This window comes from Panthera onca, chromosome C2 (assembly GCF_046562875.1).
Source record: "Panthera onca isolate mPanOnc1 chromosome C2, mPanOnc1 haplotype 2, whole genome shotgun sequence".
Classification (NCBI taxonomy): Eukaryota; Metazoa; Chordata; class Mammalia; order Carnivora; family Felidae; genus Panthera; species Panthera onca.
In genome coordinates this window covers 69,848,686-69,868,375 of record NC_138347.1, presented here as the reverse complement: position 1 = coordinate 69,868,375, position 19,690 = coordinate 69,848,686, and the positions used below count along the sequence as shown (strand labels likewise).

At 41.9% G+C, this 19,690-nt stretch overlaps 1 protein-coding gene across 7 annotated transcripts in view; it reads right to left on the bottom strand.

The window, feature by feature from the left end:
* The window catches only part of KALRN (kalirin RhoGEF kinase), a 668,576-nt gene that overhangs the window by 263,860 nt on the left and 385,026 nt on the right, over nucleotides 1-19,690 (bottom strand). For 5 of the 7 annotated variants that reach the window (XM_060639748.3, XM_060639747.3, XM_078453074.2 and 2 more), the window contains exons 16-20: nucleotides 16,834-16,953; nucleotides 10,449-10,667; nucleotides 6,622-6,771; nucleotides 3,687-3,801; nucleotides 24-139 (exon numbers count right to left, since the gene is read on the bottom strand). In XM_060639748.3, coding sequence (XP_060495731.1) covers nucleotides 24-139; nucleotides 3,687-3,801; nucleotides 6,622-6,771; nucleotides 10,449-10,667; nucleotides 16,834-16,953 — 720 coding nt within the window. The remainder of the gene's footprint in view (nucleotides 1-23; nucleotides 140-3,686; nucleotides 3,802-6,621; nucleotides 6,772-10,448; nucleotides 10,668-16,833; nucleotides 16,954-19,690) is intronic. The other 2 variants (XM_060639750.3, XM_060639751.2) reach the window with 1 other exon arrangement.

The following is a 19,690-nucleotide window of genomic DNA, read 5'->3' as shown; positions in this document are numbered from 1 at the left end:
GAGGCAAAGCCAGGGCAACATACCTGCTTAGCACTGCGTTCAAACACCACATATTGCTGGCACTGGTCTAACCGTCGCTTCTTCAAGGTCCAGAAGTGCAGGACGCGATTCTCCCTCTGTAAGAGCTCACTCAAGATGGCTGTGGGGCAGAAGAGAGGAACGCTGCTTCTGGGGGGCCCTGAGCAAATCTGCACACCCCAGGGGCCAGATAACTGTGACTTGCAAATCTCCCCATGGGACTAATCCAGGCACTAGATGTGGGGAACCAAAAGCTTGGTCCACAGAGAACTTCCCGGAGGGGAGCAAGATCGGGGGCGTGAGGCCTGCTGATGAAGTTTCATCAGTTAAGGGAGGAAGAGGATGCCCCCAGGGTAACTTAAAAGTGACCCTGATTCTCTTCATACCAAAGCCAGTGCTTGATGGTAAGAGACCTTGGGAGGTGTCAGATCTTAAAATAACAGCTAACTCAGTTGGCCTCTGGAGCCTATGGAGAGCAAGGGGACTTGATAAGAATCCCAGCCACTCTGGAGTGCTAGGAGAGGGTGGGAGAGGAACAACAGTATGAGGGACAGTATAACTGCATAGATAACCCATGTCCTGAGCCACACTCTCTGCCCTGTACAAGCGGCTATGCACACACAGCACAGCCTTGAAATCATGGGTGTAGGGAAGCTGTGTTAGGATCATGTCTACCTGGAATCACGTCTCTAGGTCCAAATTTCCATGCTAAGAAAAGGTGAATGCTATTCTCGTTACCTCTAACGATGTCAGGTGAGAGGACGTGCACCAGGCATGTGGCACCATGATGGGCCACGGCAGGTGTTCATCCATGTCATGTCCCTCTCTCCTCCTGTCATTCCAGCAGCAGCTGGCTACATGCCTAAATTTCCTATGTGTTTTAATAGTGTGCTCTATGCTTGAAGCACTCCTATTTAGTTTGTATTGTGTCTGCCTCCTGCTTCCTGCTAATTCTGTTAGATACTAATAAAATACACAATGATATGAAAAATTAATATTTATTAAGCACTTGCTAGGTTGCAAGCACATATTCTCATAATACTCTGTGATGCACATACCACTAATACCTCCATTTAGAGATGAAGACACGGAGGTTCAGAGAGGCTAGGTAACTTGCCCAGGGTCATTCAGATAGAAACGTTTGACCTCAGAGCCTGAGTCCTTAGCTACCTTGGTCCTCTGGGTTAGAGGAGCTGAGAAGCACAGACTACCACTACAGAAGCTTTACAAAAAAGGGCACAATCAAATCACAGTGCTTGTACTTCGAACTTTTAGTGCATCCTCCTGGAAGGACAAAAATCTGTCTCTCTTCCTTTAAGGCTGAGAACTTTCATAGGTCTCAATTAGTCACCAATCCCTATATGTATGCCTTTATTATGTAACTTTTTAGTTGCTCCACAAAGAGACAAATTGCCCTGCTTTAAGGCTCAGCCGTGTGACCTGATCTGGCAAATGTGTTGTTAACAGATATTATACAAGCAGGAACTTAGTCTGCTTGTGCACATGACCTTGCCATCACCACTATAAGGAGTTTTCCCGGGTAATTTCTCCTTCAACTGGGGTCCCAGAATTAATACATGTGGAACAGGCAAGAACCCAACCTGCAGTGAAGGCACCAAGCCAGCCAGACTTGCAGCATGAAACAAAGCCGCATTGCTAAGCCCAGCCAAGACCGCTGGTCCCCAGCCAATGCAGTCACTTGAACAATAAATGCTTACAGTTGAATGTCACTGAATTTTTGCTTGTTATGCCATAATAATTGCACCTGTAATACAAACTTAAAATAAGTGGTCCTGGCCTTGGGTCCAGGTAGCAGGTGGAAAGGAAATAGGTATTGGAGAAATTGTAGGTCCCTGCTTAGGTGGAAGCTTCAATTGGGCAAAGACAAGTAAGAACCTGTGTTTATTTTAATCTTTTGGCCTCCTAATCCTTGTTTTGCTCCCTGCAGAATCTTCTGCGGTGGTTAAGAGAATCAACCCTGATCAGGCAAAAATCCTAGAGTTTCAGATTTCATTTCTCCCCTTTCTGGAAAGCTTTCCTATGGACACAACAACCTTCCCTCACCCTTATGAAGGTGCAGCATACTCTGGTCTTTCTGGGTGCCTGCCACTCCTGGTACAGTGAGGTGTAGGGGGAGGCACGTGCTCTCTCAGCAGGCAGTTGGCCTCACCTGGACTGCTGCCAGCACTGCAATGTGCACGAAGGACAGAGTGACATAATGCCAGCCACCCACGGGTCCCCTGACCTCAAACAGGGAGCATATCTGGAAAAGGAACCCTGCTTCCTTCTTCTCTGCAGCAAATTTTATTCCTAAGTGTAATTCTTCCCAGTGGCCTCTGATCTTCCCACCTCTCAAGCTCTCTGAGCAGGGAGGGAGGCCCTTCCTATGGCAGATCAGTGCCACCCACTTCTCAGCTCTCAGCCTGTCCCCACCCCTCACTCCAGGTCAGTTTCAGCTCCCTCCCTAGCCTGGGTCTCCAGACTTGCAGTCTTCTGCTGTGTCAAGATGAGATGACACTTGTTAAATTCTTCACTCGAAGGCCAATTTCTGCATGGCCCAGCATCAGTGATACCAATGATAATCATTTAAGCTGAAAGTGGTCACCTGATTAGCAATTATTGAAGGTTACTGATTTGTTCATACAATTGTAGATATATAGACTTCAGAGAGATATTAAAGATTCTCTAGACCAGTAGTTATCTAAATTTTATGTGCACACAAATCATCTGCTTGGTTGGGGTGGAAGAGCTCTTGTCAAAACGAAGCTTCTCACTCAGCAGGTCTAGGCAGGGCCTGAGAGTCTGTGCTTCTCACATGTCTCCAGGTGATACCAGTGCTGCTGGTCTGGGGACCACGTTTTGAGGAACCAGAATTCAGATACCTTCCATTTTAAAGTATGAAAACGGGGCTCTGGGGTGGCTCAGTCGGTCAAGCATCCAACTTCGGCTCAGGTCATGGTCTCACGTTTGGTGAGCTCAAGCCCTGCATTGGGTGAGCTTGAGCCCCACTTTGGGATTCTCTCTCTCTCTCTCTCTCTCTCTCTCTCTGCCCCGAGCTCACTCGCATTCTCTCTCAAAATTAAAAATATAAATAAATAAATAAATAAATAAATAAATAAATAAAATAAGAAACTGAAATTATAAAAGCTTACATGGTAAGTCATAACGCCAGGATTAGAATTTGGTTTTATGCTTCTCAGTCTGTGTCTTGTTTCTGGGCTGTAAGATACCCTAGTCTTGTGCTCTTCAATATATGTTAGCCACATCTGGATATTTACATTTAAGTTAATTAATATTCAATAAAAGGAAAAATTTAGTTCCTCAGTTGTATTCGCCACATTTCAAGGGCTCAGTAGCCCATGTGACTAGTGGCTACTATACAAACGGTGTAGATACAGACCATTTCTTTTACTTCATAAAATTAAGTGTTGCTCTAGATCAAGATAACTGAAAAAGTGCCGGGGAAATTACATCTTCATTTTTCCATTCCAAATCCTGATGCATGTTTAAAAATTGCCCAGGAATCACCACTGCCCATGCCATCTCATGTCAACATTTTTCTTATCCAAGGAGAAGAATCAGGAAATCTGAGATTGCATAAAGACCAGGTACACAGCCTCTGGTCAGTACTGCCGATGTGGCTCATGGCTGGAAGCCCCCACACTGACCTTTCACTTGCTGCTCAGGTCCCCGCGTGTGGCTGGCGGCACTGGGCATGCTGACGTTGTTCCTGTGGATGTACTTGAGAAACACTTCAGCGTTCCGCCGCGCCAGGGTACAGGCCTGAGAGAGACAAAGGTGTGAGGACCCCAGCAGGTGCATGGGGTCTAAGACAATGGAAAAGGGGTGCTGGTGGTGAGGTTTCTGGAGCTCTGGGTAAGCAGAGCCCTGGAGGCCACTTCTGGTTCACAGATACTCCAATCCCAATGCAGGAGGCTCACCCTTTTGTGGAAGAAAGAATCACTCCCTGGGCTTCTCCCCTTTCCATCCCAGCTCAAAATCAGAAATCAGCCATCCCTTGACTCCCTATATGTTGATTCAGTGTTAATAATGTCATAGTTACTGCCTCAGGCTGGTTTTCCTCTGCCACCAGAATGCCTCTTACATGACCACTGGGGTAAGTCACTTTAACATTAGTGTAGACTTGAGAAAGCAAATTTGGTAAACAAACCTATTAACCATACATTCCATATCCAAATGGAAATTACATTAAAAAAAACTTATTTGTCCATAAAATCCACGTCCACCTCAGTGACACTAATATCCTACTGCTGGGAAATAAGGATCTACACACAGGACTAAGAGCCATTACACCACCCTCTTGACAATTCGTGCTAGCTGTGCATGGCAGAGGACAGGTCACATTCTCCTTGTCCCCATGGAGGAGACCCAGGCCCCAAGTGGGCAGGAATCATGAAGCATGTCAGGGCTAGAATCTAGGACTACTGACAGATTATTCCTAGTTTCTCTCAAGGCCAAAGAATTTCTGAATTTCTTGAGGTCTTCTTCTGTTGCAGAAGTAATGCAGCAGGGCCCCTTATCCACAGTTTCCATCTCTGCAGTGTCAGTTACCCGCAGTCAACTGCGGTCCAGAAGCAGGTGGTCCTCCTCCTGATGTGATGTAGCCTATTGCTACTTCACAGTGCCGACGTCATCCACCTCACTTCATCTCATCTTGTAGGCATTTTATCATCTCACAGCATCACAAGAAGGATGAGTACAGTCCAATGAGGTATTTTGAAAGACCACACTCGCATAACTTTTATTATTGCATATTGTTACAGTTGTTCTATTTATTATCAGTTATCGTTGTTCAACTCTTACTGTGCCTAATTTATAAATTAAACGTTATCATAGGTATACACACATAGGAAAAAGCATAGTATATATAAGTTCAGGCATCCACTGGGAGTCTTGGAACATATCCCCCATGGATAAGGGGGATTATGATACATGCTAGTCCACTAATTTTTAATCTACAGTTTTCAATATTATCTCTAAACAAAACTGTCAAATTTTTACACCTTTTTACATTTAGCAACTGATTCCACAAATTATGCTGTAAAAAATTATTTTAAATTTTGCATTAGTAACAATTGTTTCTGGGAGCTCTGGTAAAAGACTGTTGATGAGTCTATCCACCATGAAGTCCATGAATTTAACAGCTGGATGGTGGTCCAAAGCTAAAGTTTCCAACATAGATCAACTAATACACATAAATGGAGAACTCAGTGTCTGCCATTGGGCATTTGATTCCCACAGCAATAGGGAGTTTCTCACCTATGATTTTAGGCACATATGGAAAACATTTTTTTCTTTCAGGCTTCAAAAGAAACATGTAATTTTATGAAGTAATATCTTTATGCCTCTTTTAAAATTCTTTAATATGTTCCACTTAAATTATTGTTTTAAACTTTGTTTTATACTAGAAAAGACTTTTAAAATCTCTTAGGCCTGGTATAGAAGACTTTTTATTTAATCTTATTAGTAAGAGCTGATTACTAAGGGTTCTGATTGAGTGCAGGTGCAAGTGCCTGATAGGAGGAGTGCAGGGAGAAGCTATCTTAAAAAGAGAGAAAGGGAGAGAGAAAAAAGTAAAACTCAAAGAGGTGGTCAAGTATAGAAAATCCCTAATAAAAGAAAGTCAGTTAATTATAGAATTATAGAAAAGCAGTAGCAACATGTCAGAGTATAAAAATTCTCTTTGTACTTTCAGAAACCTGAAAGGAAGCAGAACATGAAAGCAAGAAATTTGAGAGTAAACAGAGCCTTTAGATAATTTTTGACACAGATGACTCTGGCAGAGAGAAGATCAAAGGCTAGAGGAAAGAGGCTTACTAGGACTTTCCACACCAGCTGAAAGCCTGCTCAGAGCAGGACTGTGCTTCCTCCCTGAGAAACCAGGGCTCTATTAAAAACCAAAACAAACAAACTGAGGTATTTCTCTCTTCACGCAACAGAATAAATAAGTGGTGTTATATCCATTGGTTACTGATAATTGTTAGATTGATAAATAAGGTGTCTAAATTTATTTAATTCTTGCCCTAAATTTTGCATCATCCATTTATAAAATATTTATTTTAATACTGATTTAATCTGGGCTTATATATTTCTTTCTTTTTAAATTTTTTTAAGTAATCTCTGTGCTCAATGTGGAGGTTCAAACTCACAACCCCAAAAGCGAGAGTCGCATGCTCTACTGACTGAGACGACCAGGTGCCCCTGGGCTTATATATTTCAATTAAAAATATTTTTATAAACCAAACATCACTGGGTGAAACTATGTATTTTTCTCAATTAACAACATCAACGGGATGTCATGATATTCGAACATGGCACCTGTACTAATGGTATATAACTGCCTAGTCATCTAGAAAGTGCTGAGAGAAATAATATTTGAAGTGTAACTTTTCAACCTTTCAGGCTAACCAGCCAGTATCTTCTTTTATCGTCTCTACAAATACCTCCCTTTAGATAAGAAATGAGGAAAACAGGGGGATGGAAAGCTCATATGATGCCTGTGCGTGTGTGACAGAGTCAGAGAGAATGGAGACCAAGGAGCAAGGCTGATGTCTCACACTGTGGATGACAATGTGCTCTCACCTTAAGAAAGGCCTCCTTTTGTTCCAAATGTTTACTGATGAGTGGGATGACGTGGTCCATCTCTGCTGCTGGTCCCAGTTTGTCTCGTCCACCACACCAGTCCTCATCTCTCCGGTATTCTTGCTCTAAACTCTCTAGGACACTACAGACCTAATGAACCAAGGAGGAAAGGCTCTGTAGATTACTCGGTCAGGAAGGATTTTCTGAGAAGCTTCAGCTGACAGAACCCTGCACAGGTGACATGTTCCTTTTGAAGTTCCATTTGTAGATTTAGAACATGCAGTGCCCCTGGGACATCTAAGAGAAGTCCAGGATGCAGTGGAGTTTGGGCGACTTGGAGTCATCTTCTGACAGTCGTTGGCTGAAGGCTGAAGCTATGGGGTTGATGACATCACTTAGGGAGAGTATACAGAGTAAGAAAGGAAGAAAGACTAGTAATTTGTGGGGGAGGGGGGTTCAAAGTGTTTTGTGTATGTTCATTCTATCGCTGGAACCTCTTGAGGACTCTGTGAATATGGCAGAGCAGGAAAACGAAGTTTAGAGAAGATACTAGGATTGCCCAACCATCTGTACTTGCCCTACAGGAAGTAGCCCCAAACAGAAATAAAGGAGGAAGTGGCCGTGTTGAGGGATTTATGGGTCCTAAGTGAATGATTTCTTTCCTCCTCCTTGGCAAACATATCCCAGCAAAAATGTCTTGAGCTACCATCATAAGGCAATGACAACTTCAGGTCTTCTATTAGAAAATGTGCATTTCCTTCAGAGGATAACAAATCTAGGTTAACTTAAAAGATACTGGTTCTCAAAGTGCTAAGAGGCCATACTCTAAAAGCAAAAGTGTTGCAAATGGCACTTGGATGGAAGTCAGGTTGGGTGCAACAGAAGGGGACCTAGGGCAGCCTTGTGTCAGGGCCTAGGGAAGGGTGCAGGAAATAGAAACCTGTATTCCTATACTTTCTTTTACTAGGCTTTGAAAGCTTGGCTATGGCAGCAGGGAGAACAGCTACAACCATCCTGGGTCCCCTTTGCCTGAGAAGGCCATCCCTTTGGATGAAGAGTGTGGTACTAGACAGGATGTTTACTGAGTGACGAACTGAGCTGAAAAATGTTCCAGGCAAATCACCCTCATGGCCAACATGCTCCCCATGTCATGAGAAGGCCTGTCCCTGAATCCTGCCTCCTCTGGCACCACACACCTCTCCTCATGCAAGGCGTGAATATGTGTAGGAAGGCCCATGTCTTGAGAGAAAACGGATTACAGACATGCAAAAAACTTTACGAGTACTTAAGGCCTGTCCCATGATAATACTGAACTAAAAATCAATTTGGGAGCTAGAGGAAATGAAAAGATTAGCAAGCATAAGTCCTTTAATTTAACAGGTAAAGAAACAAATCCAGAGCGGTAAGGTAACCTTTGGCAAGGTCAAAGGCAAATTGACTGACTCCTTAATGTAGGGCTTTGTCCCCTTCAGCATCGTGGTCCATTAAAAACTAAAAGTGGTGTATGATACTAGATGGGGATTAAACCTCATTTAAAAAAAAAAATCTGGGTACAGGTATTTCCTGCTTTTCACAAGCTCACAACACCACTTCACGTTTATGAAAGACATATGTTAGTACCTGTTTTTGCTAACTGAAAGAAATACGAGGATTTTCGGTTTTATGAAAAAAGGTGAAAAGTAAAACACAGTGTTCAGCATTTGTTCTGCGGGAAACTGTCACAGAGGCAGCATGCACCCAAGTAGTGAGGGTGGTCCCCAGCCTCCTTCTCCAGGAACTATACTCAGCCTCTCAGCATCCAGCTGCCACAGCTCCGAACTGTGTCTGTGAGCATCTGTGCTTTATCTTGACTTATTCTGTGCGTCCGTTAGCAAGATGTGTCCCTAAGGTTTCACAAGGGCCTACAAGAGGTTACTTTTGGGTCTGGGAATGTTCAAAAATTTTTCCCATGTAAATTAGTGGTCACTGCTTTTTTGCTTTACATCTGACTTCAGCTTACAAAAGTTTTCATAGGAACGCTCTACATTCAGATAGCAGGGGAAACCTATATTTAGTTGTCCAGCATCATTCTTTCCTTTATTTTTGAATTGTTTTGTCAAAATCAACTGACTGTATATTTGTGGGTCTCCTTCTGGAATCTCCATTCTGTTTCATTGTGTCTATTCTTACGCCAACATCATTCTGTCTTGATCATTGTGGCTTTAGAGTAAGTCTTAAAATCAAGTAGTGTAACTCCTCCAACTTTTTTTTTTTCTTTTCAAGATTGTTTGGCTATTCTTGATTCTTTGTATTTCCACATAAATCTTACAATCAGCATTATCTTTTTTTTTTTTTTAAAAAAAAAAGCCTTCTGGGATTTGATTGGGATTGTGTTGCATCTATAAACCATCCTACTCAGCTGCTCCCAATTCTGTGAGCATCAAAGGCATCATTACTCCAACAGAAAGGAGAAGTGAGAAAAGGTGTGGAGACTGGAACACTGGCTACTGGGCCCTCTGACAGGCATGTCATATTTGCTTCAAGACAGACTTTCTCATGGCCCCTGTAAGTCACCCAGAGGAGAACATTTCTGATTGATTTCTACCAGGGAGCAATTCAAATGAGGAAAGTATTTTACATTAAATAAAATTACTTCTGTTTTTTTAAAATTATTATTGAGAGAGAGAGAAAAAGAACGAGTGAGGGAGGGGCAGAGAGAGATGGAGAGAGAGAATCCCAAGCAGGCTCCAGACTCAGCACAGAGCCTGATGTGAGGCTCGATCCCACGGCGCCTGGGATCATGACCTGAGCCCAAATCACGAGTTGGATACTCAAATGACTAAGCCACCCAGGTGTCCCAAAATTACTGTGTTTTAAACCTCTACTTCATGAAAAGAATTCCCTTAAAAGCACCTGAATCATTTAAAAATCCTCTCGGCCCTACAGCCCTACAATATGCTGTATGTAATCCTACAGCATATTGCTGTACAGATGGGACAGTAAAGGGTCCACATCTTTAATGTCCTGCTGTATGTATCTCCTGCCTTTTCTCCCATGGCAGCACCATCCTACCAGTTAGGCTCATGGTCCACCAATGACAGAGAACTGTTTCCTCCATCAGACTGAGAGCCCCACGAGTGAAAGTGCTGACTGTTTTTCAGGCATAGTGCCTGACTGTGGCAGATTAGATCACGGTCACTCTACCTTCCTGACCTTCATAGGAGGCATATACTTCCCTGCCTCATTGATGTTGGCTTGGCCCCGTGACTTGTTTCGGCCAAAAGGATGTTAGAGCATGTAACACAAGCAGAGACTTGAGATGCAACTGCACAGTAGATTTTGGGCTCTTGCACTCTTGCTTTTCACCATAAATGTGCCTCAAATAGCTGCTGGTCAAGGAGGATGACAGACATGACAGCAGATCTAGACCAAATCTACAGCCGGGAGCCCAGTCCGGCAAGCTTAGCCAAGATCAGCTGAACTCAAATACTTAAAAACAAAATGCTTATTGTTTTATGCCACTGAGTTGTGGGGTAGCATTATTGTGGCAATAGCTGACCCATACACCCCTCAAATCTAGTATTCAGTGCACACCCAATTTGTCCCTTAACATCTACGTCTGATGAGTTTGAGAAATTCATAAGAAGCAAGTCACATGGCTCACTTCTCTAAAGAAAATGTTATAAGGAAGCTAACTGTAGTATTTCCACATCATTTTTCTACTCTCAAAGGTTAGTACTGAGAAGACTAGCTTCTTGTTAAGGGAGATACTGCAGATTTGCAGTACGAGGGGAACAAAAAGCCCTCCATCAACATCAGTCCCTCACACCCTGCAGCCCTTCCCTCACCTGTTCAGAAGTTTTATAAAATGCCACAGAGGCATTGACTAGTTTTAGCCGGTCTTCCATCTTCAGCATGAGCTGCTGCCAGTGGAGGGCCACCTTCTCGGCACATTCCCGGATGGCATCGGCATCATAGTGGCCGGCCTGGAGCAGAGCCTCAGCTTTCTGCTGTACCTGCAGGGCGCTCTGGTGCGTCTTCTGCAAGGAAGTGGCATGAAAGAGGGACTGGGCACAAGGGGAGGAGAGAGAGGTCCGTGGGAACGACCCAGGCGTGGTACAGGAGGGGGTGGAGTGAGGCGTGAGTGGAAAGATGCAGAAAAGTTAAAGAGCTTTAAATGGTAGATTCAAACATTTTGTCATGACGATTAATATATCACTGTTTTTAAAGCGTATTAAAAAAAAAAAAAGAACATCATGCATTTTCATTAACTGAATGCTCAGGACCCTGGCTCCTGCCCACCCCCCACCCCCACTCTCCTACTTGTATCACTGGTTCTAAAAACATCTCAGTTTCTGTGGTAGAAAAATAACAGTTGTGTATATATCTGCTCCCTGATTGGTTCATACACTAGTGAATTTTTCTTTTCAAATCTCATCATAAAATTGTTCACTGTAGTGAGTTTTCAAAGGAAGTTACTGCTGTAGTCCCATTTTACAGATCAAATAAACATAGCACATAAGAAAAAAAATCTCCATATAATACAAAGCTCAGCCAACAATGCAATTATTTTAAACATTAATAATTAGTTGAAAAGGACTCCAGGAGAAGGAATAAATTTGGCAGGTTAATAAAGCCTAAGAGTAGCATCTCACCATCACTTCGCTACCTCACCAAGGGAACAGAGCAGTGTAGTAGATAATTTAGCTCAATGTGTAATCCTTACATTATTACATTACTTATGTTTGCATTTAGGATAATATATACATATCATGGAAGGTTTATTTTCTTATTCAGGCTAAATGTGGTCTGCATTCTCTGATTCATATTAACTGTAGGAGGTAGGGAGACCAGGCTGGAGGACAGGGTGGCAGAGAGAGCCAAAAGGGATTAAAACTTACTAAAATAAAGTACGGATGTGGATGAAACAGGACTTCAAAGAGCTAATATTATTGCAACCTCAGCCATTGGGATGATTTCAACTCAATGGCATAGTGGTAATTTGGCTTCTGCATGTTTAAGAAAGTATAGCTCAGCTTCCAGTAAAAAGGGACAGCTAGCAGCCCAGTAATGTACTCCAGAACTACTTCTGCCCTTCTTCTTGGGCAGCTGTGCAAGGACAGTCCCCAAGAGCTGATCCATTCAGCACTCCCTGTGTGAGTACAACCTCCCTCCTTTTCTCCTCTACACCACTGCTTCCCCTTCACCCTCATCCCAGAGGGCAGTTTGCATAGTCCTGTTGATTTTCCCTAGTCTGTCAACCATCTCCTGGCTTCCCTTCCCTGTTCTGAAATCTGTACTCAGTGTGAGCTATGTTAGCACGACAGCCTCCAGCAACCTAGACTCCTTTATTCCCTTGCTTTGCCACTAAATCAGCCCTCAGTCATGATGACCACATCAGAATCTGAGTTCCTAAATGCTGAACATGGCTAGAAAGAGTAAACTAAGGGGCAGAAATGATCCTTTATAAATCCCCGACTTCTTTCTCTGTTTTACTTATCGGCACCATTTTCTTTTCCTGTCTCCTAAATAGAGAGGTATCCCAAAGTGCATTCTCGGTTTTCCTTCACTTCTGCAGAGCTCTTATTTATTCCCATGGCTGCTATTATTTCCTCTTTGTAGATGACTCTCAGTATCCATCTCTCGCCCTACATCTGACCCTCATCTTTAATTGTCTTGAGCTGCCTGTCACGCTTCTCACTCCAGGTCAGCAGCACTGGTTCAGTTGATCTAGCTGCCTGCCCCATGTTAGCCACTTACAAAGATGCATTCTTAGTAAAAGAAATGAATGGTCTTCCTGGGGAGAGGAGGAATGCTCGCCAGTGAATGCAAACGGCTTGACTGCCCTGCCAGAGCCACCACCTTCCTCCTAGAGATCTTCTCAAGTTCCGCATCTAAAATGAAACTCCTTCCTCTGAAAGCATCTTCCAACAGCAGTCTACCATCTGCCCTCCTTGTTGTCGCCTGGGGTTCCAATAGTGACATCATCCTTGACTTGTTCCTCAAGGAACAACATCCTTGACTGGTCTAGCCCACATCATGCTTAGACTGCTGTGGTGGTTCCAGTGCTAGTCTCCTTGCCTTCCATTTCTAATCCATCAAACCCATCCTTCACATTTCATACAGATAAATTTGATTTCCTGTAATAGGAAGTTCTTGGATGAAGTGACTTCTAATGTTCTTCCGGCTCTGAAACTCTAATTTGATGCTATAATATCATTCATTCCCTTCTCTCAACTCAAAAGCCTTCAGTGGTTCCCCTACTGCTGTGAAATTAAGTCCAAACTTAAAAGATGTCATTAAAGTCTCCTCCCAATGTAGTCTGTAACACTATCATCTACTACCTCCTTACAAAAACCCTCTGAAAACACACTATGCACTTTTTAATTTTCGCTACCTTCATTCTTCCTGCCTTTTAATGAGCATCCCTTATTCTCTCCCACTTATGGTCCAGTAGTACTTTGAGACTCAGCTCAAATCTGAGCTGTTTTGGGGGGGAGGGGGTGTGCCTGGGTGGCTCATGGTTTGTGAGTTCGAGCCCTGCATCTGGCTCTGTGCTGACAGTGCAGAACCTGCTTGGGATTCTCTCTCTCTCCCTCTCTCTCTGCTCCTCCTCCACTCTCACTCTCTCTCACTCTCAAAATAAATGAGTAAACTTAAAAAATGTCTTTTGGGGACTTCTGGGGAAGATGGTTGGATAGGAAGATCCTAACCACAGGGGAGGTCAGTGGGGAATGGGTAAAATAGGTGATGGGGATTAAGAGTACACTTATCATCATGAACACTGGGTAATGTTTAGAACTGTTGAATCACTATATTGTACATCTGAAACTAATATAACACTGTATGTTAACTATATTAAAATGAATTTTTTTAACTGAATACAAAAATCTTTTTGGACAGCTGGACTCACTAAAAACTACTCTCTTCTGAATCATCTAATATTTGGCTGATTCTCCTTACTTAGACTGTGAAACTCTCAAAGCAATGACTGCTTTAAAAATCACTTTAATAACTGTCATTTATCCAAGGGTATATGCTGTACCAAGCACTGTGCTTACGTATATTTGTTCTTTCTTACAACACCACTATAAGGTGGGTATTATTATTCCTATTTTACAAATAAAAAAAAAAAATGAGGCTCAGGCCGGTTGAATGACTTTCCCAAAAATGTACAGCCAAGGAAGTGATGAGACCAGGAATAAGATTCAGGTTTGACTATTCCTATGTTCATTCCCACCATATCACACCAGACTGTTTTATCTCTAGCAATTAGAATGGCATCTACAGTGCTTCACTCGGAGGAAGGGTTCACCAAATGAACATTAGTGATTATGATAATTAACTGGCTTCTCAATATATGAAATCAGCATGTAATTGTCATCAAAATCCCATCATTATGTCTTTTTCTCTGAGAGTGAAGGAATAACTCTAATTGTCCTATAATTTAGGCTATGTAATAAATCCTCTTCCTTATTATGAAACTCATTATATCTGATAGTCCTTGGAACTCCATCCCCTTTAATTTCCAAAATGACAAACTCTTATGCACACGACATAATCTTGCTTTGATACGCCTGAGTCATTATTTTGCATGTACTTCTACTCTCTACTATGTAATCCTATTGAATATTATATCTTTAAGACATGGATTACCAAGGATGTTAATATATGATGTAAAATAGGAGTACATGGAAGAAAATTGAACCAAATCAATTGAATTTATTACCCAGTTTTAACTACTTTTTCTGCCATAATGCTCATACTTAAAATGCATAAGAGGATTTCAAATAAAATAGATTTCAAAATCGAGCTTATCTCTATGATATTCACAGCTCTTGAAACCCCATCAGCCACAACATTTTGCATACTAACAAACAATAACTTGGGTCTGTTGATAAATCTTGCTTTATTCGTGCTTTGTTCTGGTCTCTGTTCTTAACTGTTCTGTTTTCCTGAAACCCAGGTACTTCCAGTAAAAACTCTGGCCTTCTTCGGGGAGACCAAAACCTTAAAACCCATAAATCCACCCAGGCTACGGTAAGCAGACATTCTAGTCTGCCCATGATAGTGTTAGTATATGCCTATTTTTTCTAGCTTAATTAGTAATAATTCCCTTCTTCCCTCTCAGAAGTGTCTCAGTTTTAACAATAAATTATATGATCATCCTACCCAAATTTATTTTGTTTTCCCTTCTGGAACATAGGATTTTTTCTCAGGGTCCAAGAAGTCAAATTATGTTCTCTATCAGCCATTACTTGGAAAGGCCTCAGTAATACCATCAAAGTGGGCCAAGCCAAACCAGGCTAGTCAGATCCCCTTTCAAACTGCTTCAATCTTCCTTGGCATATTTTCCCCTTGATGCAGAACATGGTCTAAACCAACACGTTTAGGGAGAAGCACAGGCTCCCTGGAGAAGGAGCAAACTGGAAGTTCATTATGTTAACTATGCGACAGACCCTGCCTACCCTCCACTCCCACGATCTTCCAGAAATCCTATCTGCTCTGCTATCTCCTCTTCAGACCATAGACATATACTCCACAGGGGCCTATATCTCAATATCAATTCCAAGAATATTTGATCAAGTTGCACCCATGTAATTAAGAAACCTACATGCTTAGTGAGCTTCTATTCTGTAAGAGTGCGACAGCACCATTGCAAATTAATACATACTGCATATGCAGGTCGTGGGATTTAGTCACTTCACTAGCAGAGCTGATGCATTTACCCAGTTTTCCACTAGCTCACTGAAATGCTCAAGTACGTCATGACACTTGGTTTTACTTGCCCAACATTTGCTTATGGAACAGGGAATTTAATTACCTGATAGGGCAGGTAAACCTTCACAGCTGAGATAAACAAGGAGGAGGTGTGGCCAACAGTGGTCTTCTCTCTGTCTAGCATTCTCACAGCTCCATGCCATGCCCCTAGTCTGCCCAACCTCTGTTCCCTTCATGCTGACTCTCTGTGGGGCTTTGACCACTGTGTGCCTGATTTTCAATTGTAACCCCAATCCTGATTTTTCCTTGACAGTGAATAGGTCTTAACAACTTTCATATTTGGGCATGCCAGTAAAAGGGAAAGAGGCAGCTGATGATAATAAAACCTCTCTTCTCTCCTTAGTTCCTCCTTAGCAAATGATTTGCCCACACTGTGTGTGCAATATATAGCCTATTTTAAAATCTCAAATCCCAGACAGTAAACTAGGACTAGTACTGGTTCCTACGAAGATAGCAGGCTATGATTACTGTATTAAAGATATAAGTATGGGCATGAACAGCTAAAATTTTATCATTATTGTGTAAAATTCTCATTAACAATCATTTTTTTTAGTAAATGATAACACCTTTGCATTTCTTATTCACTCAAAAGTGGGTTGACGTTTATACTGAACCATAAGTAATGGATGTCTTTCAAGGTTTCTCTCTGTTCCCGTTGGTGCTGAACTTATTTTTAATATAGTTCCCATGTCCCATTTCCTACTCTTTCCCCCACACCACTCTAAGGCAATCAGCTCAATTCTCTTTGGGAAGGAGAATGTTCTAGTAGAAAGGATAATTAAAGGTATTATTTAAAGCAAGATGAACAAATTTATATCAGATTGTTGTAAGAGGAAATTTTATTTTAAAATAGTCTTTAAGACAAGTCTTGGCTGGTGAACTTCTGGTTTCAGTTTATTCTTGAAACGTGACTTATCAAACAGCTACTCTCAGTGAAGCAAACTATCTGGTGCAACCTGCTCCAGTGCTCATTGTTCTTGGTAAGAGGCAGAATCTGACAAGAAAATCTAAATATTACCTAGGAATCAAAGGTTTTAAAATGGAATACTAATGTATAAATGACTTTTGTACTTGTCTATCTTCAATTCTGAGTGATCTTCAAACGGACTTCTAACCTTTTGGCTTTACCAGTCTCACATGGTGTATAGTCCATGTTGTACAAAAAGCTCAGTGTACCCGGGGCCTTAAGGTGAAAGGTACCAATGGGTAACCAAGATGCACATTTGTGGTGTGAATACTTGTCTTCTCATACTAGGACTCCTTGGGGGTAATGAACCCTTGCATTTGCTTCTCCATCAATTCCTGCATAATAGGGAGCTACCTGGACCATTTAACCAGAAAGAGTTAAGGCTTCACTACCTAAAGAAATGCCCACATCTTGAGGAATCATCTTGCCTGAAGTTCAGAGCAGAATGGGGAAGGGAGGACAGTGTAGTCAGATTTGGGTGTTACCTCGATTGCCAGTTGGAACTGCTCGTGTTCCCTCTGCAGCTGCTCTGCTTCAGACAAAGAGCTGGCATTGACCAGGCTGGCATTAAGCATTGACTCCCCATTGCGGATCCATCCCAGGACCTAGGGAGTCAGGAGAAGAACACAGGTGAATGGCCTTTGCAACGTCCCCAGAGCTCTTGCTTTCTCTGACTGGTCCTTCAGTCAGACCCTGCTATTTTCTGACCACACTTGGAGAGAGGACAGGAAGGCTCTGGATAATGCTCATCTCTGCAATCTTACCTGGCACCATGTGCCATAAGGTTCTTATTATAAGTATCAACCTCATTCTTCGATACATTTATTCTACTCTACCCTTATTACCCCTCTGTCCCAATTTCCTCACCCACTTAAACATTATCTGATTGTATTGTATGTACACTTCTGAAGTTCAACATCCCACCATACTCTGTCCCCCCAAATGTAAACTAGGGCAATATACGTGTCATGCTTTGTCTCACACAGTGCCTAGCACAGTGCCTTGCAGGTGGTGAGTATGCAGTAATGTTTTTGAAGAAGGGAATAATTATCTATTGTATAGACAATACCCAAATCACACCTGAACAAGTGGGTCCAACCTCTTATGCCTTGCAAAATAGTTAAAAGTAGACAAGTCTGAGCTTTGACAGGTCAATGACCCAAAGGAAAGAGGAGGGAGAAAGAAAACAAGTAAAACAGCATAAATAATCCATACACTGGATCATTAAAAAAAAAAAAAGGCAGGGGGAGAGGAAGTTATAATTGATTTATATTATCTAGAGGCAATGGCTAGGCTAAGTAAAATTTCTAGGTGACCTTAATTAGTACTGGAGAAAGAGAATTCAGTTATGGAATATTAGAATAGAAGGAGAAACAGCTGACACTGTCTAGACAGTCCTAGGTGAAATGGACATGTGGCAATTCTCCAGCTAAGATCGAGTCAAGTGCAAATCATCACACTGGAAGAATCAGGCCTTAAAAATCTACCTTGCGTCTTGTCACCAGAAAATTGCCAAATACTTTCTTTATTAGGGAGTCTAAGAGCCCGCTTGGAGAGGAAATAAAGATTCTTCTGAAATTTAAAGATCAGTACATATCATCCATCTGTTACTTTAAGGCAAAGGAGAAGATACCACAATCTGTTTCAGATTTTTGCAGACTTTTTTCCCCCTCTCAACTTCTTCATGCTCAATAGTTAGAAAAATACTAAGCCTGGGCTCTCCTATTCCACAATCCTCATAGGCAGTTCTCAAATTTCCTCCTTGGGCAGAAAATGACTGATGACATATTGTACATGGATAACACTAGGGCAAAAATCCTGTGGAAGCTGGGCTATTTTGATTGAGATGCTAACTCATGGCCAGTCTGGCAGATTGTGGATGAGATGCCAAATCTGTAAAGCAATTAGTCGCAGGAATACTGCTCAGAGTGTGTATGTGGGAAATGTCTGATGCCAGTGGGGTACTGTGGCTGGCTGGCTAGAGGTGCTAATGATTTCCTAAAGCCGCCTGTGAGTTTGGGTACATGCATACATGGATTGCGTGGCCAAAAGCTTCAGCTCTTTGGAAAATGGAACTCACAATATATACTTTTGAACTATGCAAGTCCTTCTGCCATGCTTCATTGCATTTTGCTTAGTTCAAGATTCATTGGAGGGTGTCAGAGAAACATTTACTCTGTGTGCATCACAAATCAACGTTTGAGGGGCAATTTGACTCCCTCTGGGCCTCCTGAGTCTTGCTGGCATATGTTACCTTCTAGTTTCAGCCAACTGGAAACATCAGTTATAGCCGTGGTGATGGGGATCTCCATTAACTAGGTTTCCATTTAGATATTATAGGCTCCAGTCTCTGCGTCGTTCATTAAGTCATGCCATATCCTTGATATTCTTACTCATTTTGATCTTCCAAATGCTGTTTATAAAGGCATGTCAGGTCACCAGAGTGGGAATTTTGATTTTAGGAAGATAAAAATGCATGTTTATATCCATGGCTTAGGTTCGGGGGTGGGACTGATTCTTATACCCGAGTCAGTCCTCGAAGTAGGACTGGGATAGTGAAGAAAAAACACAAAGTCTGCAGTCAGAACACCTGGCATTTTTTACTACCTGGAAAAACCACAAAACCCTCAGTTTTCTCATCCACAAAATTAACATAATAGTACCTTTCCTTTCTACATCAGGGCTGATAAGATGTAAAACCTGCTGATGGTAGAGCTGGTGATGTTTAGTTTTGGAGCAAAGCGAGGTAATGCTATGATTCTTCATTTACCCGTCTCACAATGAGAAGAAAAAAAAAAAGGCTAGGACTATTAATTTTTGTTCCAGTATTTGTAGAGCTTACTGGCAAATTCTGATGTGATGTGGGACCCTTGGCTGTTTTGTTACCACCATTCTTTGTAGTCTGATCAGTGACAACTCTTGTTGGTATAATTTTCTATTACTGTAGTCCTTTATTTTCTTGTCTCATAAAATTGGTTATTTATTCTATGAGCATCCAAATGAGTGCAAGGGAATAGAAGAAATACTGTCAGAAAAAATGAGAAAATGTTTTTCTAATCCTGTGTAATTTCAGAAACCTCATTTAATCTCTCTGAATCTCGGTTTTCTCATCTGCAAAATGGTAACACTTTGGTTGCTTAAGTCACAAAGAAAGACTAAATGAAGTAACCTAAAAGTGTTCTGCAAACCATAAAATGTAGTCCAAAACATAAGCATTTTATGTTGATCAATTATCTGAGGGAACGATTTACCTATAGGTTAGATGATCTTTGAGGGTCACTTTGAATTTAGGATTCCATACTTCTTTCAAAATTCAGAGGCCCTGCAAACCACAGGATACCA